Source organism: Streptopelia decaocto (genome assembly GCF_964273445.1).
Source record: "Streptopelia decaocto genome assembly, chromosome: 13".
Taxonomy (NCBI): domain Eukaryota; kingdom Metazoa; phylum Chordata; class Aves; order Columbiformes; family Columbidae; genus Streptopelia; species Streptopelia decaocto.
This window is the reverse complement of record NC_138668.1, coordinates 16991184-17016902: the sequence shown is the minus strand read 5'-3', so window position 1 is coordinate 17016902 and position 25719 is coordinate 16991184. Positions and strand designations below refer to the sequence as shown.

General features: G+C 44.6%; 1 protein-coding gene across 3 annotated transcripts in view; it reads right to left on the bottom strand.

Moving 5' to 3' along the window:
• CPPED1 (calcineurin like phosphoesterase domain containing 1) overlaps positions 1–25719 on the bottom strand; it is a 47520-nt gene that overhangs the window by 10034 nt on the left and 11767 nt on the right. For 2 of the 3 annotated variants that reach the window (XR_014185367.1, XM_082065031.1), the window contains exon 3: positions 6220–6642. Coding sequence is in view for 2 of the 3 variants with exons in the window: in XM_082065031.1 (XP_081921157.1) it covers positions 6220–6642 (423 nt within the window). In the remaining variant the exon portion in view is untranslated. Of the gene's footprint in view, positions 1–698; positions 944–6219; positions 6643–25719 lie in introns of those variants that run through there. The other variant, XM_082065032.1, reaches the window with a different exon arrangement.

The window sequence follows — 25719 nt, the reverse complement described above, 5'->3', positions numbered from 1 at the left end:
AATCCAGAAAATAATTGCTAAATTGCACTATATTGATAACATGAAAATGATACAGTAAGTCCCCCGAAGAAAAATTGTTGGAGACGGGAAGGATACTTGGAAGAAATACTACTCCATCCTTTGCTGGCTTGTGCTCTGCCCATGGGTTGGCTTGTAGGGGAAGGAAGAGACTGGGCTACAGGAATTATTGTGGTCTAGTTACTGTGCTTTTATGTTAGTTGTTCAAGTTTAACAGTAAAACTAGGTTTAAAATAGAATTACACTTATTGAAAAATCACTGCTTCACTGGCCAAACCTCTCACTCAATCAAGGAGAAGAAAGAGCATATACTAGCAAAGGCTGATCTTGTATATGTCCCCAAAACTACAGGAGCTGGAGAGGAGCTGCAGTAAATGGAAGCAAATAGGTGGAGAAGCAGTTCTGCAAAGAAATGAAATTGTACTGAGGGAAGAACCCGAGTGTCATCAACACGCTAGTGCCCTTGCAGGAAACAAACCAAGCAGAGTCAGGTACAGGGAGAGGCCACTGTAAGAGATGTGTGTGTGTACAGCCACGTCCCTACGTGTGTAGACACATCCTTTTTTTAAAAGGCAATGTTTCTGGCAAACACAACCATTTAAGTCACAAGGATAAATTGATCCTGAGCACTTCCCCTGGAGTATCAGGCACAAACTGGCTTTTCTTCTTGCTGTCGCTTGTGGCACACAGCTGCTTTCTGAAGTGCTGAACGCACTTGGTTCAGCTGTAATACCTGTTCTCAGAACAATTTTGCACTCCAGAGTGATGTTCTTTCAGCTGCCCTACACAAGCACACATTAACCATAGGCATTTTTTACTGTACCTTTTCTTCTCCCCTGGGCAGGTGGCGTACATCATTTTTTCAAGACTCCAGTGTTACACAATGAATGATAATATTTAGTAGTCTTTGTAAACAAAATCTCTCCTGTGGAACAGAAATGATTTTATCTCACTGCAATTTGAGAGTGCTGCCATCAGCCCGGCTGCCGAGCAGCTGTGGAGCAGCCCAGAGCGACGTGCGAGCACCAGTCGGAGCACAGTTCACCGAGCGGTTCGGTGCCCGGCAGTTCTCGCCCCGCTCCCCAAAAAACCCCCAAATCCCACCAACAGTAGAAGGAAACAGTCCCCCTGGTGTCGGGATCCATTTCATAACCTCTTCAGTCAGCCTTATATAACAACATTATAGAATTATTTGTGTATTATCCTAATTGCTTCATCAGACAAGGAAATAAAATAGAACTGCACAATTAGGATTTACAGCACATAACACCATAAGCATCTTAATAAAAACATCCTATATAGTGCTGTTTGCAAAGACAATCCTGCAGACTTGCAGGAAAAGTCTTCCTTAAGTTTCCTTTGTAGACTAAAGAATCCAGAGCTTGATGCCACTGGTGGCCAGTGTCTCTGCGTAAGTGGGTGGAAGGACAGTACTTTGTAAAGTATATCTAGGACAAAAGTCTATTTATATAGGCCAACACTGAACGGAGCCAGACAGAGCAGGGTCTCGGTCTCACTTGTTTTTTCCCTGTATAATCAGAGGAGAAACAACAGGCACAGCCAGAGGGTGATTCCAGCTCACCTAATTAGAGCGCTGGTCTAAATAAGCCGTTAAGAGGTGCTCTCTGTAGGTCACTTGGTGCTTCAAGTTAATTTTTTTGAATGCCTCTTGTGACCTCTGAGTGCAATTTATTTCCTGGGTTTGCTACTTTTTCCACCTAAAAGTGCAGCTTTCTCATAGACACGACGCAAACCCCAAACAATCCTGCTTTGTTGTGTGCTCTAGGGAGCAAAAATAAGTTTTTATCAACCAAAACCACAACCCAGTGGATATAACAGATTTCAAAAACTTATCTAAGAACAAATATTGCTTATTTTCCTTACAGACTATACTAACTAAATTTATTTTGTGCTTGCTGCTGAGTTTCTGAAAAACATGTCTGTGTCTACAAGCCAGATCACATCACACCGGGGGAAGGATCTTGCAGCCACCGTTGTTACACGGTGACGCAGAGATAGCCCATTGGGTCGCTCTGCCTGGACCACCAGCACTTCATTTCAAGGTTGCAAGAGGTTGATCTAAATAAGCGAAGTTGGGAGTATTTAAATTATCTTAAATACTGACAAAGCGACTCAGAGGCAGCACTGACATTACTGAGTGTATGGGCTTTGCCAAAATCAAGGTCTCAATGGCAGTAAGAAGAAAATATTACTCCCTTGTCGGCTTGGATTACACAACCAAGAAAACAATGAAACATAGCATATGTTGTCTGGTAAATTTTAGAACAGCTTTCGGCACTCCTGCTTTGATTTGGTGCTCAAATACATCTCAGCTGTGGATGTCCAGGAAAGTTGCTTCGCCCTTTAATATAATAGTGCTGTCCTGTGGGAATGGCTCTCAGGGGAGAACAGGGGGATCACGCTCTTCTAACAAGTAAAGTATTACAAGTTACAGCACCTACCATCACAAATATAATGAAAAAATACACTATTTATAATAATGTCAGGTTATTTTCCCCCCTGTGTACAAACTAAGTATTTTTAACCACATCTGAAAACTTGCTTTGAAAACATTTAGATGAACTTCAAAATTTTTAATTAAAAAACGCTGGAGACTGCGGGGATTTCTCTCCGTATCTTGCAGCTCACTCAGACAGAGCACCTTCACTGTTCATCGCGCTCTGAGCAAAAATGTCTCAAATTCGTAGGTGAAAAAGCAGACAATAATTTAGGCTTTATTCAACAGAGCCCTTAACCAAGTTCAGACATTTGCTTAAATGCTGGAGTTCATTAGGGCCATTAAGAAACATTTATTACTATATTGTGTTAAGTAATGTAAGTAATTTCAGTGTGTCAATGATGTTTTTCAGGACAAAAGATTGTCCACAGCTGAAAAATAGCCACACTTTTCAAGAGATAAGGAAAAAAATCTAAAAAAATACCCTAAGAAAATTATACTGGAATGACATATGTAAGAAAAATATGTCTTCTAGTACAGAAACTGCTTAATTTAAAAACGAATTTATTCCTTAAGTTTATTGAAGACACACGACATGCAGACGAGATGCCTGGCTAGACCACTGCCTGGGTTGTCTCTTTTCCCTGCTGAGCTATATCTGAAGCTGTTTCTCAGCACTGTCCAGCTGTACAGCGCAGAACCCGCGTGTCCCGCAGCAGAGTCCGGGCTCCAGCACAGCGCGGGTTTGGCGCCAGGTCGGTGCGGCCCCGCTGGCCGCACACAGCGCTGGAGCCTGAACCTGCGCGTTCCCCACGTGCGCTTTCACTTAAACACAACCTCTGTTCTCACCTCGCTTCCACGGTCACAGGAATCACTTTTTCAAGGACAATACTCGTTGTTACAATGCATTTGAATTAAAAATGCGCCAGGAGGATTTCTTAGACATGCAGCTTACGAGTATGGTTTAACTTCACATAGTAGTAATACATATTTACAAGTGCCAGATTTCCAATTTATAAATATTTATCATAAGGACATGATTTTATCTTTAATTAGCCCAACTGTTAAGGACACTTCTAATGTGAGAAATGGAATTCAGTATTTCGTACCAGATGTAGCCTCTACAGCTCGTCTTTTATCTCTGCTTGTAATCAGCGGAAAGTTAAACCCAAAACACTATGTAATATGTGATTAGAAGATAATAACTACAGAATATCTGGGCTCTGAATTTAAAATAATAATTTTCTGAAGTCGCATGCCTCACTTTAAAGCACCTGTGCAACATCACCATACTTGAAGTGTCTGATTTCCTGCACTCACCCATATGAACTTTGTTCATGGAAAGATCTGAATTACTAGATTGTCCACCCTCTCATTGCAGATCTGTGTCTGACACTTAGAAAAAGGATAAACGTGAAAACTGGGACAGCTCCACGTCTGATCCAGGGTTATCAATGACTGCAGTGTGGTGCCCATAGAGTTGCAGCCACGTTGCCAAACACAGCAACTCCTAAAACACGCACGTTATGCGGAAAGTTTTCATAATTACACAACAAACCTTGTGAGGGGTTGCAAACACAGAATTCAAGTGCAGAGGTGGAGCGTGAGGGAGCAGAAGGAAGGGAGGACGGGGGACAGGTCGGGGAGAGGAACAGCAGAGTCATTTAAAAGGCAGACTCTCTCTCTTTTTCAGCATAAATAGTTACACCAAATATGCTCTAAGGGGCTGGCTTTAAACTGCAAGTCACAATTAAAAAAACCCCGACAAATGCAAAGCAAATATTCTGTGTTTTAATCCTCCAAAAATGTATGAAGTGAACTGGAGGAAAACCGCCTTCATGTCTGATGAAATGCTGAAATCGATTATTCATTGGCAGAGAGTCAGCAAATAACCAGCGTGGTTGCATATCTGTGCACCACCCTGCCCTGAGAAGCGCCTGTTTGCAATCCACCCATCACATTCTGTGCTCTTACAAAGACCGTTCTGCCACTGAATCACCAAATGGAAATGGAGCGCACCCGTTACTAAGGAAACTCAGAGCCAACTTTTGATTCAGCTCATTTTTCTCAGCGGTCAGAGTTACACTGAACTGCTTGCTCTCTGTGTTCACTTAATTAGCAAAATGTTTGATTATTGGATTGTGAATATTACCTACTGACTCATTTAGTTATTGTATAAAATAGCAAGCAAAAGATGACTGTTTAAACGTGTTCACGAAGGAACCAAACACGTGTTGTTTTGGGAGGATTTTAGGGATGGGAATGCGGGACACACAGAACTGCAGGAGGGAAGGTACAAGTGCGGCGTTGGCACAGAACAGTTTGGGATTTTCTTCCATGGAGTTGTCTTGGGCTGCTGGCTTCCCATTCTCTCGTCCTTTCCCATCATTTGAAGCCTGCCCAACTTCTGGTTAAGCCTCTGGATACACATGAGGAGAATCAGCCCTCTAAGAAATGTGATCATGTAACAATGATAAATGTCACACTGATAACATTTTGCATCATTTCTTTTACCTCTTGATTAACTGTATTCCCAGTACAGCGTTGCCAAATGTTAGTAAAGCAGCCGGATGACAGAGAACTCCAGCGCAGAACGGCTCTGGTTTCCGCACTAACGCTCATGTCCTGGATGCCGCCGTACGGCACAGGCTCCTGCTCTCCAGGAACCAGGACAGGTTTGCGCCCAGCCGCTGAGCCCCCAGCTTTCAACAGCAACGCCCGCCGCTGCATCAACACTAGCACAGACAGTTTACATGATATTTTGAGGAATTTGCCCCTTAAAGGAAAGGAAACAAAACCCCAACTTGTAAATCTTGATTCTGCAAATATGTCACCCCTGGAGAGCCCTCAGACTGCTGTGAATTTTGGCCCCACTGATTGGAAACGGGAGGAGATTCAGAGCTTGGAAATGAGGCTGCTTTTGGATGAGCCTAGGCTCTACAATCAGGAACCAGATCACCACCAGTTTGCATTGTTCAGTCATCCAAACTTCTTCCAGCTCCAGAGGAAACGCCAGAGCGCTGTGTGGTGGCGGGAGGCTCGGAGGACGAGCCCACCCAGGAACGTGCAGGCAGATCCCGGGGAGCACGGGGAACAGCACGGCACGGAGCTGCGTCCTGCCCCAGCTCCATGGCGCTCCGGTTTCACCACACCGAGCTGCGGGAGCGGGTACAATACACTTGTTTAACGCACGTTACCCCGCTCGTCGTCCCAGAAACGGCCATTATGTGTAAAGGATGTGCAAAGGATTATCTTAGCAGAGCAAGACTTTTTAACACTGAATAAATCTGGAGTACATTACACTCTTGGTTTAAAATTGGCTCAGTGTGGGAGAAAGCAACCTCCAAGGTAATTCTGAATTTTGTTTCCACGTTTTATGTAAAAAATAAATACTGTATTTTTCTCCTATGGCAATACCTGATCTTCCACTCCTTAGGCAGGAAAAGCTCCGGTTGTTTTGCATCTGTCAGTACTTGCAAAATGGAATCCTTCACATTTCTTTTAAAGAATTTTTCACTTTTAGTTTTTTACTTTTCACTCAAAGTTTTACACTTTTTTTGGTATATTTTACAAGTGATTAGATATAGTTGATGATTTTGACCTACTGGGAAGAATGATGCTTATAAGCAGTATCTAAAATTCCTTGAAAACAGTACCATTAAAATGAAATGTATCTTGTCTGGCAGCAAAGCCATTAGCAATCTGAAACAAAAATTCAGAAGTAGGAAAATCTGAGAAAATACCTGCTTTATGAAACTTTTCCATTATCTCTTGACGAACTGATTTTTCCAAGTTGAAATAATCATGGTCCTCATCAGGTTTCCTCAGAAACAGAGGGATGTGCTGAAATACTATGATGTGCTTGCATCTGTGTTTCTCAGCCGCAGCCAGTTGCTCCTCGAGCCACAGGTCCTGGGCTCGCTTTAACTCGGGGCATTTGGAAGAATCGAAGTATAACTGAGAATTCAGCACGAGAAAGCAAACACCTCCCACCCAAAAGCTGAAGTAATCATCTCCCCAGGTCCTGCAGTAATTCTCGATGCTTTCTCGGGTTGGAGTATTGCCGATATCATGGTTTCCACTGACGAACACCAGCGGGATGTCCTGGTCAGTGTTCTTAAGAACATTCTTTAAATCTCGCTCTTGGTCCTTTTTCCATTGAGTTCCTATAGAAACAAAGAAACAAACACATTTTAATGTTCATGCTAACTTTTCCTACCCCCACTGTTAGCTTTTGTTTATGGAAATATGCACAGTAAGAAAACACTCGTTATTAGATGTGATCAGGATAATAGGCAGGTATTTAGAATACATCTCCGCTTGAATGCTGTGTGTCCACTCAGCCCTTTCCCTCCCTTATCAAGTACTCGGCCATTTTCACTCATTTCCTTAAGCCGGGCTCTGGGTCAGAAACAAAAGGTCACACAGCGGTAGGTGACAGAAGGGACAGCGTTCTGCACCAGAAAATATAACAGCCTGATTCTTTTCATCTATAGACTGAGGATCTGGCGAAACAACGCGGCCAACTGGGGTGGTGTGACAGCCTCACGGGTAAGAACCCCGTCAGCTTCGGGGTTATGTTTTATGGCTGTGCAAAGGAATTCAGTTTGGTGGTGGTGGTTCCTTCATTACAAGAACTACTTTAACAGCAAAAATGTACTTATTGTCTTGTGGCAGCTTGTTTATATGATGAGCCTGTTCTACTAACGAGCATGGTATTAATTGCAACAATTGTGTTTGCAATTAATTGTGAACTTTGCTAGTTTTTCCCCGCATTTCTGGTTTTCTATTCAGATGCATGGCCAGACAGTTTCTCTCTGGTGCTCAGGAATTTGTCCCTGTCTGGGAAGGCTGATCTAATTGCTGGATTAATTTACAATCACTGAAAAAAAAAAGAGAGAAAGGATTTTTTTCCAAAAGCAGTTGTTTTATTCTAATGAGATCTTTTTAGAGTTCTCTAAACAGTAATCTTTAATCAGAGGCCATTGGTATGTTTCTTATTCATGAATTAAATAGAACATTTTCAAGTTGTATTTTGTCCTCCAATACATAACATCTATCTAACATGGGTCCATTTTACAAATAACAACTGCATTTTTGAACCAAGAAGTTGTAACAGGATTTTTACAAGAACTCTGAAATCAGATTTATAACATTCACTTCCATACCAGAGGTCTCTGCAAATCAATAATGTATTTTTAAATAGGGTTCTATTTTTGTAACTACACATATATATTATACACCGGAATGTTTTAGAATGGCTCCTGTAATGTAACTATGAGATAAAAGATTTTTTTCTCCATGTTCCTTGAAAACACCTACGATCGATATGTTGACAAACACTGACTCTTAGTAACGATGATTAGCGAGGATTTCAATTCCTTTTCCACACCCTATAGTTCCAGGCTTAAGTACAACGTTATCCCCGTCACCAGAATTCTGCAGCTTTAGAAAAACACTGGGAGAAACCCATGACTACTATATGTAAAGCATGTCTATAGGTACAGATGGCTGCGGGAGCTGCCGTGTGGCACACAAGGTCAAGGGTAGGGTAGCCGGTTATTGGCGTGGAGAGACGGGCCTGTGTCCGCTGGTGGACGGGGCTGCCGCCGGGCAGCCCGGCCAGTGACCGAAATGCCCTCATTAATGCCAGAAAAAAACAGGGCAAATGGCATCTCATGTTACCGGGAGGAGCTGGATTTAAAAAAAACATTAAAAAAAAAAAACCTGGCACACTTTGTTGTCCACAGGTAGGGAACCTGAGAAAGCTGCTTCTCCTGCAGGAAGAACTGGACGTTCCAGGCTATAGAATAAATACGGGGCCGGGAAAGATGAGGGGAAGGCTCTGCTAAGATAAACCCATCCCACCGCGTTGATCTCCGGGCCACCACCTTGGGAAATCCAGCTAACAGTTTGTGAGCATAAAGACATTTCTGCATAAGTTACAGCAATAATTTGTAGAATTATGTATACCTCTTCCCAGTGGTGAAATTCAAGCTCCAGAGACTAACACTTAGATTAGATTTGTCGACAGCAGGGCACTGGTTCCCTCATTTAATGCAATATTATTTCTATAGCAACAGAGAGACATATTCAGTGTTTCATTGCAGAAAACAGATTGCTCAAAATGGAAAACAAGGCCCCTGCCCAAAGAGCCTAGGAAATCATACTAAGTAAAGATTATTTTAGGACAATTGTATCTTGGCTTGACCTTTTCATGGTAGAAGGTCAAAACAACTTCCAAAGTAGAGAAATCCACGAAAATAAAGTGGGAATAGGCAGATTGATGTCAGTGTGCCCCAGCAGCACCCAGCGCCCTGCAGTGCCCCGGACACCCCGCTGGTAAGGGACAGATAACAAAGACTAAGGAGATAAAGCGATAGAGAAAAGCCGGGGGCCACTAGAAAACTGCAGTGGCCATTGCAATAGCGTAACAAAAAAATCCCCTTTCATCTCTACCAGGCAGAGAGCTAGCTGTAATATTTAATTACTCAAATTATTACAAAGGACATTTTTATTTGATGACATGTTTTTCTTTAGCTTAGATAGAAGTTTCTTGTAGGTGAATGGGAAAAGAATATAATGCCAAGAGGCAATGTAAAAAAATAATTTGGGGAGTGTCAGGGTAGATGCAGCGGAAATTAATTTCTATTCTGTTTATCCTGGCACCGTGCGCAGTGGCTGTTTTAAATCCCAAGGTACACTGTTCTGTCTTTCTGTTACATTCCTGTTACATTCCTCCCTTATGAAGAAAGGCTGAGGGAGCTGGGTCTCTTTAGTTTGGAGAAGAGGAGACTAAGGGGGGACCTTATTAATGTTTATAAATATATAAAGGGTGAGTGCCATGGGGATGGAGCCAGGCTCTTCTCGGTGGCAAACAATGACAGGACAAGGGGTAATGGGATCAAGCTGGAACACAAGAGGTTCCACTTAAATTTGAGAAGAAACTTCTTCTCAGTAAGGGTGCCAGAGCACTGGAACAGGCTGCCCAGGGGGGTTGTGGAGTCTCCTTCTCTGGAGACATTCCAACCCGCCTGGACATGTTCCTGTGCGACCTCACCTGGGCGTTCCTGCTCCAGCAGGGGGATTGGACCAGATGATCTCTGAGGTCCCTTCCAATCCCAAACATACTGTGATACTGTGATTCTGTAAATGCAGTCTTGCCTGGAGATAAACAGCTTCACAAACTAACAGCCCATAAAGGGCAGTTTGGTTTTTACGCAGAGCGGGAAGGAGAGAAGCGCTGGTGCAGCTGCGGGCCGTGCTGTGCAGCTCCTGCGAGCCGCGTGGCGCTGGCGGCGCACAGAGCTGCGGCGGCCGCGGCTCTGCCGCATGGCGTGCTGCTGTTTGCCCGAACGCTCCCAGTGCTCTTCCCTGCACTGCCTGGAGCAGCTCACACAACCTGCCCTCGCTCCCCGAAGGAGCACGTTCAAACCAAGTACCTTCACAGCGTTTTTGCTGAAGCTGGCTTCAGTCAGCAGAAGCAGCATTCACAATTATTCTGCCAAAGATATAATCCTTTTGCTACTAATCCACAGTTGCAGTTTACTTTGGGATTCCATAGAACAGAGCGACGTGTTGGGTTTGGTTTTGTAATGCACCAGCTATAAAACCAACTTGCAGCGCTGTTTACCCCCAAACCGCACCTCTGCAACTGCCAGTGGCAGTTTTTGCATCTGAGGCAACTCTTTGCTTACAGTGACCTCCACCAGCACTGGGACATTTCCCCCGGGTGGTGCAAATGAAAGATCAGCAATCAATTAACAATAGCACCCACTGTTCTCCTGCTGTTGGGGAAGGGGGTTACAGTGGCGTTCCAGGGGGTGTCCCAGGCAATCCAGCCGCTTTCAGCCATCACAGCTAGTGGTCAGAAATTCACACCGAAAAAGCCCATCAGAGGTCGGTCCCTCAGTATTTTACATGATGCTGCTGCATTTAGGCATTTCGGCAGGGCTTGGACTGGAGCATCTCCAGAGGCCCCTCCCAAGCCCCGGCTGTGATTCTGCAGTTCGGCCCAGGACCGGCTCAGGACCAGCTCAGGAGCAGCTCAGGACCAGCTCAGGAGCAGCTCAGGCGCGTCCAGGGTGAGGCTGCAACTTAACAACACGGCAAAATGGAGCGCAATCACTTCCTGCATTTCTAAATCACTCAGTCTCAGTATTTCAATGTATCTTAAAAGTATCCCAAACTTAAGCGGAGTTGCAAACACAATATTTGAAGGAAATCACAAATTTTCAGTTTGAAAAAGAAGAAAGTTAAGAAGAAAATTATTTAAATATGAGCTGTTATGTGATCGACACTCTTGAAAAGCCCTGATACAACAACTGGAATCTGCCTGGCAATTAACCCAAGAGACTGATTATCAAAGAAAAGGTAGGAGCTGAACTGTAGATTGTAATGCTATACAAAATATCACATAGAAATAGTAACTAAATTTGATAAAAGCAAAATGAAAAATGTCAAAACACCACCAATGCAAATGGAATTCATAAAAAAATTGGGCCCATTCCTTCTGTAATTTATTATAATATTAGGAGAATTACTGTGACTTCAGAAGACAAGAGGCAATGACCATTGTTATAAATGAAAGACAGATTGGTGTAATGCCTTACAGTGCGTTACAGTTGCTTTAATCAAAGAGTCTAACTATTTTGTGCTCTCTCCTGTTCCTGAGATGTCTGGGGGTTGTGTTTGGCTTTTGTGTGTTTGTGGGGTTCCCCCCGCCCCTTTTCTTTTTTTTCTTTTCATGACTGAAAAGATCTGTCAGGCCACCCAGTCCCGTCTTACTAACTCCTGTTAGGCTGTGCTCTTCCTTGGGCCTGGTTTTAAAGTCTCCCCTGTAGCACCTGCCATCATGAAGTCCATTCCAAACAACTGCATGCACAAGTAAGCTGATCAGTGTTCATAAACCTGGATGGTCATGCTCTCAAACAGGTCTTTCTGTCAGTCTGGGCTGTAATAACCTGTCTCCTCTCTCTCGTTTCAGCTTATATATTTCTAACATCCAAACAGCCTCAAAACAATTTTACGATGTGCAAAAAAATTATTACACAGTTTAAAATAGTGTAACTATGGCTGTATTCACTACTGGACAAACTGACTCCTCAGTCTGACTTGATAAAGAACCTCATGTCATTAGTTCCACTGCAAAGCGGGAACTGAAATACTCGTTTGTCTGCAGCTGGAAGCGATTCCTGGTGCATTAGAAACAAGTAATAATCTGAGATGCAGAAAGTGACCGCACTGAAGAATCTTCCTGCATGAAAACACAAATTAAATTTAGAGCTCTGGGCACTGAAACAAGAAGAAAATTTAACTCCGGCTTTAGCTAATAATTAAGAATTATTACATTAAAGCAATGACAAAACCCCCAAAGCGAACAGGGCTGTCTGTTTGGGCTCAGCTGCTCCCAGAGTCAGGACAGCAAATGCCAACGTTGTTCTGAGTGTGGGCCACACAGGTGCCCACTGAACAGCCCGGTTTGTGTCATTTACTGTTCACTCCGCTGTGAAAATGAGAATGATGCTTCACTTGGGCACAGCTCTGCTCCTCGTCCCCGCGTCGGGGCTGTCACAGCGGGGACAGGCCACCGCCGCCTCGCTCTGCTCCGATCACATCACCACAGGCAGGGAAACAGGCCACAATATTGCAGGAGTAATAACAGCAAGATTAATAAAAAGAAGCTGAAGGCACAAAAGTCTTGTTTCCAATAACTGTTCGTTTTTCAGAGACAGAGCAAGATTTGAATGTTTCACACCTTCTTCAAACAACTGCTGTGAGAACGTTACAGCTCTTGGAAGCCTCCATCATATTTACAGTTCCGTATTAAGTACTTACAGCATGACTTTGAAACACTAGTCCCTTAAGTCTGATGAAATTGTCCTGTTAAACTGAGAAATACTCAAGTAAGTGGGTACAATTGCTTAAGAAGAGATGTACTTTTCCTGGTGTCCAAGGCATCGCCTCCCCTGGCTAAGCCACCTTTGCTATCAGAACGAGGACAGAACAGACAGAGTATCAGCGCGGGTCAGCGGTCCAGACGGACCACAAAGGGGCTTGGCCAGTGTGTCTGTGCTCTGTGCTCGCGCTGCCCGGGTGCTCAGAGCAGAGCTCACGGTCCCAACGGGCTCCAGACGGGAATTATCCCGCCCAGCCTGCCCAGGAAAACGTCACCCTCCACTGACCACAGAGGCTTGGCCGCTTGGAAAAGACTTGGGTCAGCTTGATCAATTGAGTCAAAATGACGTGGGCTAGATCTCCTGCCACCAGCTTCCAAGGGAGAAGAAGAAAATACCATTCAGAAGGACGGAAAGGCCTGCAGATGTGCCTTTTAAAAAGCAAACACTTCTAAACCACAAAGACAGTTCTAGTCGCCTCGTCCAACCAGAGCTGCAACACCCAGAGCACTGACACCGTCAGGCTCCTCCTGACAAACAGCAGGTCCAGTTCCAAGAGAACAAAGGAGGCAGCGAAGATTCTACCACAGATGTATTTACTGTACAAGGTGCCACAGAACTAACTGCCTGTAGATGTCCACTCCATTGTATACATTTTCAATTGTTCACACAGAAGTTGAAGTGCTAAAGCTGAGAATATGATACTGTAAACTAAAACTTTCCGGGTTGTTAAAAAAGCAAGAAAATAAATGATAATTTGACTTTAACAGATTAAGTTTTTACTACAACACGGAGAAAAATCTAACTAGGCTTCCATATATATATATATAATATATAAATATAAAATTTACTACTACATTTTCAGTACTAGTACTGAATCTAATACTTGTACTGATACTTGTATCATAAAAGTATATGATTTGAGACAATTGTCTAATTAATTACATCTCAAAGATTTTCATATAGAGAGAGTTCTTGTCAACGGGATTCCTTAGTTCAGCTCCGGACTGGACTAGAGATTATGGTCTAAAGGAAAAATAAGTATCTGTGTGCTGAATATTAAATATTTGTTTCTGATGGTCCTGTGGTTTCTTCGCAATCCAAGACTGCAATGCATTGTCAAACGTGCATGGAAAACATCGCAGGTTTCCCCGCTCTTGGGTTGATTAGAGCAAATTAAACTTCACACTAAGCAGTTTGGAGGCTTTGAATGCTCCATTAGGTTATGCCAGAATTACTAGAATTTTACTAGAATTACTATAAAATGTTTATTTATGCAGCCATAGTGACATTTCTTGAACTAGGTATTATTAGAAATAATGTGCTACTTACCCAAATTCTTAGACAATATTAACATTAGCGTAAGAGTCTGGAGAAGAAAACAGCTAAGAATCCTTTTCCTTTGGGCTCCATCCTACCCAGCACATCAAAGCTTTTGATCAGTTGCAATAGCAGAAGAAATGGCTGCAGTGAGTTTATTTAGAGTAAGATACCTTCTTGTCAGGAAATTAGGTTAAACTTAAACACTGCGCATGTTATGTGAGATGACAGTACCAAAAAAAGCCCGTTGATGAGTCAGTGACATATTAAAAAATTACCTTGCATTCAACAAATAACATTTTTACCTGATTCCATACAAACATTTCCACGCCACCGCTGCTGCTTTGCACTTGAAAGGTCAACCTGGGCCTTTTCCACCTGGTGCTGCGTTATAAACCCCCTGACAGAGGCGCAGGAGCTGGGACTGAGCTGCCAGTTCTGCTGGAGCCGTGCGGGACAGAGGGACACGGCGGAGCCACATGGGACAGAGGGACACGGCGGAGCCGTGCGGGACAGCGGGACACGGCAGAGCCGTGTGGGACAGAGGGACACGGTGGAGGTGTGACAGTGGGACACGGCGGAGCCGCGTGGGACAGAGGGACACAGTGGAGCTGTGACAGCGGGACGTGGCGGAGCTGCGTGGGACAGAGGGACACGGCGGAGCCACATGGGACAGAGGGACACGGCGGAGCCGTGCGGGACAGAGGGACACGGCGGAGCCGCGTGGGACAGAGGGACACGGCGGAGCCACATGGGACAGAGGGACACGGCGGAGCCGTGCGGGACAGAGGGACACGGCGGAGCCGTGCGGGACAGCGGGACACGGCAGAGCCGTGTGGGACAGAGGGACACGGTGGAGGTGTGACAGTGGGACACAGCGGAGCCGCGTGGGACAGAGGGACACAGTGGAGCTGTGACAGCGGGACGTGGCGGAGCTGCGTGGGACAGAGGGACACGGTGGAGCTGTGACAGCGGGACACGGCAGAGCTGCGTGGGACAGAGGGACACGGCGGAGCTGTGACAGCGGGACACGGCGGAGCTGCGTGGGACAGAGGGACACGGTGGAGCTGTGACAGCGGGACGTGGCGGAGCTGCATGGGACAGAGGGACACGGCGGAGCTGCGTGGGACAGAGGGACACGGCGGAGCTGTGACAGCGGGACACGGCGGAGCCGCGTGGGACAGAGGGACACGGCGGAGCTGTGACAGCAGGACGTGGCGGAGCCACGTGGGACAGAGGGACACGGCGGAGCTGTGACAGCGGGATGTGGCGGAGCTGCGTGGGACAGAGGGACACGGCAGAGCTGTGACAGTGGGACACAGCGGAGCCGCGTGGGACAGAGGGACACGGCGGAGCTGTGACAGTGGGACACGGCAGAGCTGCGTGGGACAGAGGGACACGGCAGAGCTGTGACAGTGGGACACGGCGGAGCTGCGTGGGACAGAGGGACACGGCAGAGCTGTGACAGCAGGACGTGGCGGAGCCGTGTGGGACAGAGGGACACGGCGGAGCTGTGACAGCAGGACGTGGCGGAGCCGCGTGGGACAGAGGGACACGGCAGAGCTGTGACAGCGGGACACGGCGGAGCCGCGTGGGACAGAGGGACACGGCGGAGCTGTGACAGCAGGACGTGGCGGAGCCGCACGGATGGAGCTCACTCTGCACAGCCCCGCTTTGGTTAGCCGAGCAGCCACCGCAAGCAGCAAAAAAGAGCAAATATAGTAAAGGTGACGTCCTTACTGTCATTTTTTAAGCTGGAACCACCTTTGAAGACACAAGTTTTAAACCTGCCGGTTAAACAGACAAACACGAGCATTCATGCTCTTGCCTTCTAGGTGTGAAAGGGATTTTTTTTTATTTTAAGAACTATTGTATTTTTAGTTAAAACTAAAACTTTACAAAGTATCTCCTTATACACACACTACCTCTATATACACACACTACCTCTACATACACACGCTACCTCTACATACACACACTACCTCTATATACACACACTACCTCTAAGACTAGGAGAGCAGCTTCATTTTGTCTGGCTAGTTTTTTTTTAAATTAATGTTCCTTTGTTTTAGCAAAATAAGTTATTTAATGGTAGTTTAAAAGCAATAATAAAAGCAATTCACAGCCAGATTTACCATGGTAAAATCACTTATTGAGAAAGATATTAAGTATTCTCAGGCATTTTTTCCTTTGTAGAGCATCTTACTAATTCACTGTATATAACGTTAAGAACTTGTACAGGACCTGACATTTATCTGTAATTTATTCACGTCACAAATGTATAAATGGCAGCTTGTGCATTTGCATGCAGATTTCAGCATTACATTCACAGCCCATCTCACGTGCAAACCCCCCAATCTGGCAGCAGCTCCGTTGAGATGTGAGCAGCGGTGGGACCTGCTGCGCTCAGCCAGGCACAGCATCCGCCCTCCAGAGGGCCGAGCCCCCTGCACAACACCTGCAGAGGCACAAGGTGCTACACTGAGCATCCATGAAGTATTTCCTAAGAAGGAAGAACATGAACATGCAAATGACTCTGGACGTTATCAAAGATAAGATAATGAGTTGTGAAACTCAATATTATCTCAATGTTCTTTTTTAGTGGCTCCAAAGGCAGCTGATGGGTAGGACGCCCTGCGAGGCTCCAGCTTCAGCTCCTCCTGAAACCAGCTGCTCACTGACCCCTCCTGGGCAGGCCCAAGACTTTTTTAAGAGAATTCAGAACAGGTTTTAATAATGCTTTGACTAGGAACATTTGCTATGGCATGTGCTTTTCCCTTCATTTAGAAAACTGAACAAGTTAAAGAGTTTTCTCAGAGTTACCCTGTAAGGCAGATGTTTCTAATTATGTGCTGCAGGTTACACTTTAAGGTTTAGTATCTATAAAAATTACACTTTTAGAGGAAGTCATATTAGTGCACTCAATATTTAACAGAAACAAGAGACAAAGTATTCTAGACTGCGGCAGTGGCACATCAAATTTGGGCATGGGAAGGAGGCTGAAGATAACCCAGTTAGTAATTCTCTCAGGAGAGACGCCGCCCTCAGATGTTGCAGTGATCATGAACAGAAATGAAGCCGCAGCACTGTCTGGACACCAGAACCATCAGCTCTCATGGTCCTCAGCTCTGAAACCATCTATTCTGAACGTAAATAGGTGTCAGAGCTTATCAGAGGTACTGACTGTATAAAAGTTAGCATGCCCAGCTCATCGTGTACCCTGATCATCAAGCAGAAGTCAAACAGAGAGGTGCTGATTTGAAAATCATGTCCCTTAATTGCTACCTCAATATGAACTCAGAATGCCAATACTTGGCACCTGCTTTTAAAAATCTTGGTGCATATCATCACCTGTATTGTTACATGACAAAACCCTGTCTGCATGGCAGACAGGATAGGGTACGTAGCCAGCAGTTTTGCTTTTCACATCAAGCGCATGGTGTTGCCCAACATTGTAATTAGTCAAATTGAGCTGATATGCTTTACTGAGGCTTTGTGGGGGAGTCAGCGGGTTAGCGAACCGTGCAGCATTTCTGGGGACGTGCACGGCGAGCGGCGCAGCCTGCAGAGCTGCTGCGGGGAGCAGGCCCGGGAGAGCAGGACCCCCGGGACCCCGGTCACCCGCGCCCCGCCGCGCAGGGCCTGGGACACCGGCAGCGGAGAGAGCAGGACAGGGAGGGCGGACATGGAGGGATGCTGAAGCACCTGCAGCAGTCTCGCAGTGATTCTGTGACGGTGACAATTTGCTCCCAAATTCTTGGTCTTTTCACAGGATACCAGACTTTCTGGGTAGCCCGTCTCCTTCCACCCCGCACACAGATGGTGCTCCCGGGCACGGCTTTTCCTCGCCACAGCGGTGCCCTGCCCTGCTGCTCGGCTGCTTTTTCCCGTTACGCTTAAAGCAGACTTGCTCTAGCCCTCAAAGCCGCGCTGCCTCAGTAACCAGTAACAGACCATCAATGAGCTGCTCATAATTTGGAGACCTCTGTTTTCAGCTTGTTGCAGCCGATCACAGTAACCACGCAACCCCGGCCCCAAGCTCCAGTTCACCCAGTAAGCTCCAGTAACCAGCTGCCAACAGCGCTGGGACCACACCGGCACAGTCACCCGGCACCAGCGTCACCAGAGCCGCGGGCAGCGGTGCCAGCGCTGGCACTCCCAGGATAACTAACATCCTCCTGAAAAACAGGGGAGGTCTTGAGCAACAGGAAAGAATGATCTGGCATTCCTGAAGGTCAGGGGTTTGCTGTGGGTTTAAATTCACACCAGCTGATTCACACCCACAAGTGGCTGTAACGCACCTACGGAACAGGCTGTGGAAAACTGAACGTATAGGATCCATCTCTCTGCAGAGGATCAGTGCACATCACAATTCGCTTTCTCCATCAAGATCAGCAGACATTTGTTCCCTCCCGTTGAGTCCCTAAAGCTATATTACAAATATAAAACTATGTGTCTTTTACGTTGCCTCAGCAAATGGAACTCTGTTGGATTAAACAGCGGTTGTTGCTACACTGCTATTGTTTTTAGCACATTTACATTTTACAGACAGATACGGAAAAAAAGATATGTAGCTGCCTCAGCTGCAATGGAGATGTTCAAAAAGCTCCTTCAGCTGCAGCCCAGCCATCCAGCTCCACAGGTGCCTCTGGTTTCTGTCTAGAAGTTCTGGCACTTTCTGTTGTGCTCATGGCCTGGAACATACATAAGACAGCACAGTAAGAAATGAAAACAGGTAACAGACACAATCCTGGAAGATCTGTGTGCAACTGCAGCCCAAAGAGCAAGAGACACTGCGGGCACACCAAGGAGCGGGAAGAAAATCTTGTCAAATATGACTGCAGCTCTGTAAAGCTGATTGAAACCACCATGTTTTAACTTGTTCCATTTACAAAAAGAGACATTTATAAAAGCGTGTACATTTTATCGTGCTTCAAGGTACCGATACTCTGACCAACTCCATCTTGTTACCCTCCCATAGAAGCTTCGGTTGGCATTGGTGGGTTAAACAAAAACTAACTATCCAAAAAGTTGCACAAAATTAACGTGAGAAGTAACGTCCCCTGTAGACAAATAGACGCTGTACAATTTGTCTACCAGACTTTAACAGATTGTTCAGATATTGATCCAGTAAGGCAATAAATACCATAGGCACTGTGTCCCTTCTGCTGAACCAGTTCTGTTCTGATCAGGTCATTGATCAGTACTATTCGGAACACAGGTCACTGGGATCAGTGTTTCATTTTTAAAATCCTCAATTCATTCCAAAAGCTTCATGGGACAACGTGCCATGAGTGTATGTAATCTTTGGGCACAATGGACCTGACTCCCGTGTCTTAATCATGTGAAGGAAAGTTTGCCTGAATGGGACAGAATTAGATCATTAATATTATCTGAACAGCATGTGAAGATTACAAGTTTTACATATAAATTAAAATGAGAAGGTGTAGGGAGTGAGGTAGATGCCTATTCTAAATAAAGGGGAACACCCCCCCCGACTGGCCTTGTTTCAGTGGAACCTGAAATGCAGACACTCCAGTGCTAAAAATGGTGAACACCGGAGTCCTGATCAGGTGACTTCAATGCACGCTTAACGTGAAGTTGGCCCTTCAAATTGAGGTTTAAAGAAATGTATATCTGATAGATGTTAAATGTATATTTTGTGGCACTGATATCACAAACAATATATAAACTAACCAATTATTTGATCTGAGAAAACAGAAAAATATAGTAAAAAGTTTACAGTTGTGACATTGTTTTCAGTTTCACTACGAAAAGGTGCTCTAAGTAATGCCTCAGCAACCTTCTCCTGCTTATGGTTTTCTTTGGAGAATAACCAAAAATATCTGATCCCTTAACTGAATGATTTGTTACATTTTTGACACTGGCCTAGTTCATAACATCCCTGCACTTATTTCCATGCTGGTGTGGCTGGTGACCAGCTCTGTGCTCTGACACAGACACAGCTTCAGTCCCATTCTCTCCAACCACCTTCTGTCATTTAAGGTGTAACTAGTTTGTGTCTGGGGGGGGGAAATGCCATTTTTACTGCAGTGTACTGCATTAATAACACAATATTTGAAAGTTATTTCTGCATGTATGTGAATGGAAGAACACATGCAAAAATATAAGTTGGGGAACGACCTGTTATAGAGCAGCGCAGGGGAAAGGGACCTGGGGGTCCTGGGGACAGCAGGGTGACCATGAGCCAGCACTGGGCCCTTGTGGCCAGGAAGCCAATGGTACCTGGGGTGGGTTAGAAGGGGGTGGTCAGTAGGTCAGAGAGGTTCTCCTGCCCCTCTGCTCTGCCCTGGGGAGACCACACCTGGAATATTGTGTCCAGTTGTGGCCCCTCAGTTCCAGCAGGACAGGGAACTGCTGGAGAGAGTCCAGCGCAGCCACCAAGATGCTGAAGGGAGTGGAGCATCTCCCGTGTGAGGAAAGGCTGAGGGAGCTGGGGCTCTGGAGCTGGACAAGAGGACACTGAGGGGGGACTCATTCATGGGGATCAATATGGAAAGGGGAGTGTCAGAAGGATGGAGCCAGGCTCTTCTGGTGACAACCAGTGACAGGACAAGGGGCAATGGGTGCAAACTGGAACACAGGAGGTTCCACTTAAAATTGAGAAGAAACTTGTTCCCGGTGCGGGTGTCAGAGCCTGGCCCAGGCTGCCCAGGGGGGTTGTGGAGTCTCCTTCTGTGCAGACATTGCAACCCGCCTGGACACCTTCCTGTGTAACCTCATCTGGGTGTTCCTGCTCCATGGGGGGATTGCACGGGATGAGCCTTCCAGGTCCCTTCAACCCCTGACACTCTGGGATTCTGTGATTCTGTGATATATATTTATATGAAAACAAGATCAATGCTCACTCTACCAGGCAGACAACCATTAACTATATATGGCAAGCTTGTCCAATGCTAAGGAAACATTTTAAATAATAAAATACAAGTAGTCAATGAGACTTTGTCTTTAGCCTGGATACAAAATTCATATTTTGATCACATACATTCTACAAAGCTACTGCCCTCCCTCACAGATCCCTTTACTACAGTGTTGCAACCACCTGAAATAACACGGAGTATCCTGGAAAGCCCACAAGTGTTCGCAGTGTTCTGGGCAGGAGGAAAGGCCGCGGTGAGAACAGCGCATACTGGTCATATCCAATGCGGTAAATCGAGCCGGGGAACGCAGCACGTGTAACTGGAGCTAAGAAGGAGAAGTCTTTTAAAAAAAAAAGACTAAAAGTGTCCAAAATTAGTAAGACCACTTACAATATTTTATCTGCTATAAAAGGAATAAAAGTCTAACAAAAAAGCCCCACAACGCCAGAGCTTGGAACGAAGAAGAAAGCATGAATAGGCACAACTGCTTATCCCACTGTGATCAACCTGGAAAGCAAGAGGGACAACTGCTGCTGAAGCAAATGAAATTGAAGTATAGGCAGATTAATTAAAACAGAAGAAGTACCATCATAATTAATTCAGTCGGCATGTGGAAGAGCAGACAACAGAATTCTCTTACTGGAGTTCAGTTTATTTCAAACACAATGGCTTTGTCTCCCGCCACCCCTTACACAGCTGTCTGGATCGATTTGTTCTTTCCAAATGGATATTAAAAACCAACACAAAAAGGTGGATCCTTCACAGAAAAGACCTTTGAAACAGCAGATGCGAGCGCTGGGGCGTCCTCCTCCTCGTCCCGCCCGCCAGACAGGGATTCGAGCAGAGCACCATGGGCACGCTGGCCCGCCAGAGCGAACCAGGCCCTCACCAGAATCAGCTTTGTTTCAGAAATGGATTACAACAGCTTGAAAGCCTTTAATTAAGCGGTTTAATAATATAAAACAAAGGAGGAAGAAAAAAAATAGAAAAAAAATTCACCACTTTTACCTAATTGACGGAAAAGGCTGATGTCAGCTTATGTGGCACTGAATGACCTGGGCAGGAAATGTGTGTATTAGAGATTATGCTTGCACCTAACTAAAGGAATTAGTATAAGTGTTCATAGGGTACTTCAAGTGCCGTAATACTCAGTTCTAGTGATTTTGATTTCTTCTAATTAACATACACGCACAAATGAACCTAAAACTACAAGCATAAACATTACTTGCTCACTGATCCATTATTACACTGCTAACAGATCAAGCTTAATCAAGTTCTATCAGTTTTTTCGATTATACACGTTATTAGCCAAGTCTCGTTTCATTTAGTCTCTAAACAGCTACACTTTATTACAGTCAGAGCTGAGTAAAGTTTGCAGACTTGCTGTCTTGTTCTTTCACCCATGTAAGCAGAGCAATTAATGGAAAATAATTAAACACCTGGTCTAAAGCTACATCACATAAAGGACTTTGCTGGCTAGAACCGATGTCTATCACGTTACTGACAGCAACAGTATCATCACAAAAATGCAGTTTAAACAATTTCCTGCAAAGGAATTCAGCCGCTTAAAAACAGCTGCTGGATGCTCAGCTTCCCAAGCCCGTGTCTCTGCAGCGGGGTGACCTTGGCTGCAAGCGGCTGGATCCCCCGCTGGGGCAACGAAAGGTGGGCAAACGCAGCAGCTCTGTCCTGGACACGGCCCCGCACTCGAGGTTCGGGATGAGGAAGGAACCACAACGCTTCACGCCAAAGTAGTTTGAGAGTTGATGTGTCTTCACAGACAAGCACCTCTTAATACAAGAATGGTCCTTAACAGTAGAGTATGGGGAGAATGACTTGGCTAATGGGGAACTCATGCCTGAGTACCAGTGAAAAGGGATGTAAAAGAGAGATGGAAGCGAAGATGGACTTGAAAAGAATAATACTGGAAAACCACCTGGGCATGCAGGGCTGGTGCCGGGAAGACCGAGGTTCACCAAGGGCTGGCACAAGCAAGGGACACGATGGGCAGCAAAGGCTTTGACCCCTCCAGCAATAAACTAAAGAACTAAGAAAACCCAGGCCCAGCGCTGAGCGGGCAGTGACGAGGGGCAGGTACTCGCGGCTGCTTTTGCCATCCCGAGTTACGATACACTAAGTTAACACACGCAGGTGTCTCCAGGAGTAAGTCTTTCATCCCCATGTGGTATCTAGGTGTAAGTATTTAGTTTGTATAGATTACTTCCAGTAACACCATCGCACTATATGGTACTGCTTAACATCCTTCATTATGCACAACAGTCTTAGTGTTACCAGGAATAGATATCCTATTTTTGATTATGTAATCAAGAAAAACTTCTGAAAATAATATTCAGAGTACAAACTACTTTTAATCAGCAGCTAAATACCAAGATACTGGCGCTGATTACTGCGTTGCTCTAATGACATGTGTAATGGATTCCAAGTGCTGGGCCTGATTGCTTCCCAGCTGATCAGGATTCTGCTCATGGCTCCTGGCTGCTGAAATTCTGACATTTCTTGGGGTTCCTTTGCAAAAGGTTTCAACGCTGCTTCAGCTAAATGGTTCCGGCACTTGCTTTAAAACAGTCAGCATGAACTTTACACTTAGTACCCCAGGATAAAATGTTTTAAGAAAAGAGAGGAAGATCTGGGAGTTTTCTTCCTCCCCCTTTTCATTGACAGGCATTGATTACAAAGCAGTACAATCCAAATAACTGAACAGACATTGGCCAAAGGGCTGTAAAATGCAGCTGACCCGTAGCTGATGGCAGCTTTCCTCAGAAGCCACACTGCAACGCAGCCGTGCTACACTTTGATTAACGCTGTTTTCAGTTTTAATAGAGCTGATATACACAGATGATTTAAAAGGCACTTTGAGACATTAAATAAGATACATGCACCAGCCAAGTTCACAATGATGAATCAATGTCTTGTCTCATGCCATTCCTGATTTTTGCCTACTGAAAAAATGAATTTTTAATATTTCGTTTTATTGAACTAACGTGACAAGGGAACTGCCACAGCAATTACTCTTGTAGAGACTCCTCCGTGGAGCAGCAGGAGGTGACTGCAGTAGCGTTTACTGTACACGTGCACTATGGAGCATCCTTACTAGAACAGTGAAAATACTTAAATTACTCCAGGAAAAGAAACATTACTACCAGTCTTCAATCCTGCAGACATTTATACGTTCAAGTTATCTGAGAAGCTATTTGCTATAAAAATTCTTATTCTCTGTCCGCTCTATTTCATTAGTGTAGCATTGCTGAAAGGCTTCTTACAAGTTCAAATTTTTGTTGTAACAACTAAAGAAAGTGCTGGCAAATTTCAATATTATTCTTACAATTGTGAAATAAAAACATTTTAGAAAGAGTTCCAAGAGTCTAAGCTGTTGCTGACAGCTTTTTATCTCACCTGAAGGCAGAATTGTTTAAATGGATTAGATAAAGTATGACATCTCAAGCATGGTATTAGCACTGGAATTAATGGAGAGACTCGGGCCGTATGGCAGTGAAATACAACGGCCCCTGCTTTGTACCTGAGTCGCAACTGCGGCAGAAATACACAGGAGTTCAAACACATCCCCATGGGAGAGAGGTAAGAAGTTGTCCCTGTGAGAGGGCGGCCAGCGCAGTCCCTGGGCTCCGCATGGAACGGGGCAGCAAACTTGACAACTTCCAGCAGAAAAACATCAGCATTTTGGTAAAAGAATATGCAACAAATCAGTTCTTACAAAGCAAACACCTTGGCTTCTTAATGCCCGTGTCTCGCCATGTGTCATACAGTAACAGCTATTAACAAGCCAAACCAAAGAAATGGTCAGTAACTTACTGATAAGACATTTTTAAAAGAGGATGTGAGTTGCCTTGCTTTAAAATATCTTTACGTTTCCTTTAACTCTTTTTGTGTTTTGAAGGAATTTCTATTCCAGAAGATCAGTAAGCAAGAGGAAAATGTAGGAAAAAAATATTTGAAAAACTTATTATTTCATTTCCCAAATACACATTCAGAGTGTTGTTTCAAATTCTTTGAGATACAGAGATTTAGCTTTCTGCCGTATGCCATATTTTCTGCCTCCCTGTCCTTCTAGGCAACCGGTCAGTGTCAATCCCCAGGTATGTGCAACACAGCGATTCATTGTTATCTCATCAGGTTAGACAGAAAGACAAATGGCTGACTGCAAAACAGTACTTATGTGTACAATTTCGTTGTTAAATTGTACTTACTTGTTTACCCACTCACAGCACAGCAAGCCATTTGTGTAAATACAAAGGCAGTAATCAAATAAGTAATTGTTCCAGTTGAATATTTTAAAATTCCTTTTAGCTGTACATTTCCTTAACTATATTCTAGGACTACACAGTAACACAGGCTTACAAAGTATTACCATCATTTCAATTAAGAAGACATTATTAGATTTAAAATATGGTGGCTCAAGTGAGGTGATCTTACCATCATTTAGGTTAGAAAAGGCCCTCAGGACCACTGCGTAATGAACTGCTTTGGTGGCAATTTCTTGGAAATTGCACTAGGCAGCTTCAAGTATTTTACACCACACAGCACGGATATCAGGCAAGCTAAGTGAGCTCAGCACTGCAATCCTGTTCAGTTTCTTTTATGCGTTTGTTAGCAAAATGAATATATGATAATGTTTTGCAAAACCCTGACAGGTTTGTATTTAAAATACAAGTCTGAGACATACACTGGTGAAAGAACAATAATGACTACAGAGATCCATTACTAAAAAAGAAAACAACATAACACCTGCCACAGGGAACATGTATTTATTGCACCTGGCCGTTCGGTACCCAGCAGAAGTCAGAAGAATGCTGCCTCTCAGTAGTTCACACTTCCTCTGTATCAACAGAATAGCCTTAGACTAACATTGTTTAAAGCCTTCATAGACAATAGGACTCAGAATTTTACATTGTTTTATGAGCCTTTGAGAAATTCCCAGGTAAAATAAAATTAGCTTAGCTTCCTGGATCACTTAAATTTGTGAGTGAAAGATCCATTTCAATAGGATGTAGGACACCTATTATTTGTCCTGAATTGTTTTCCTCTTACAAGGGATACTGAAGATAACACATGTGGAACGAAAACTTATTAAAATCTCTGCTATAGGAAGGCCAGATGATTCTTAGGA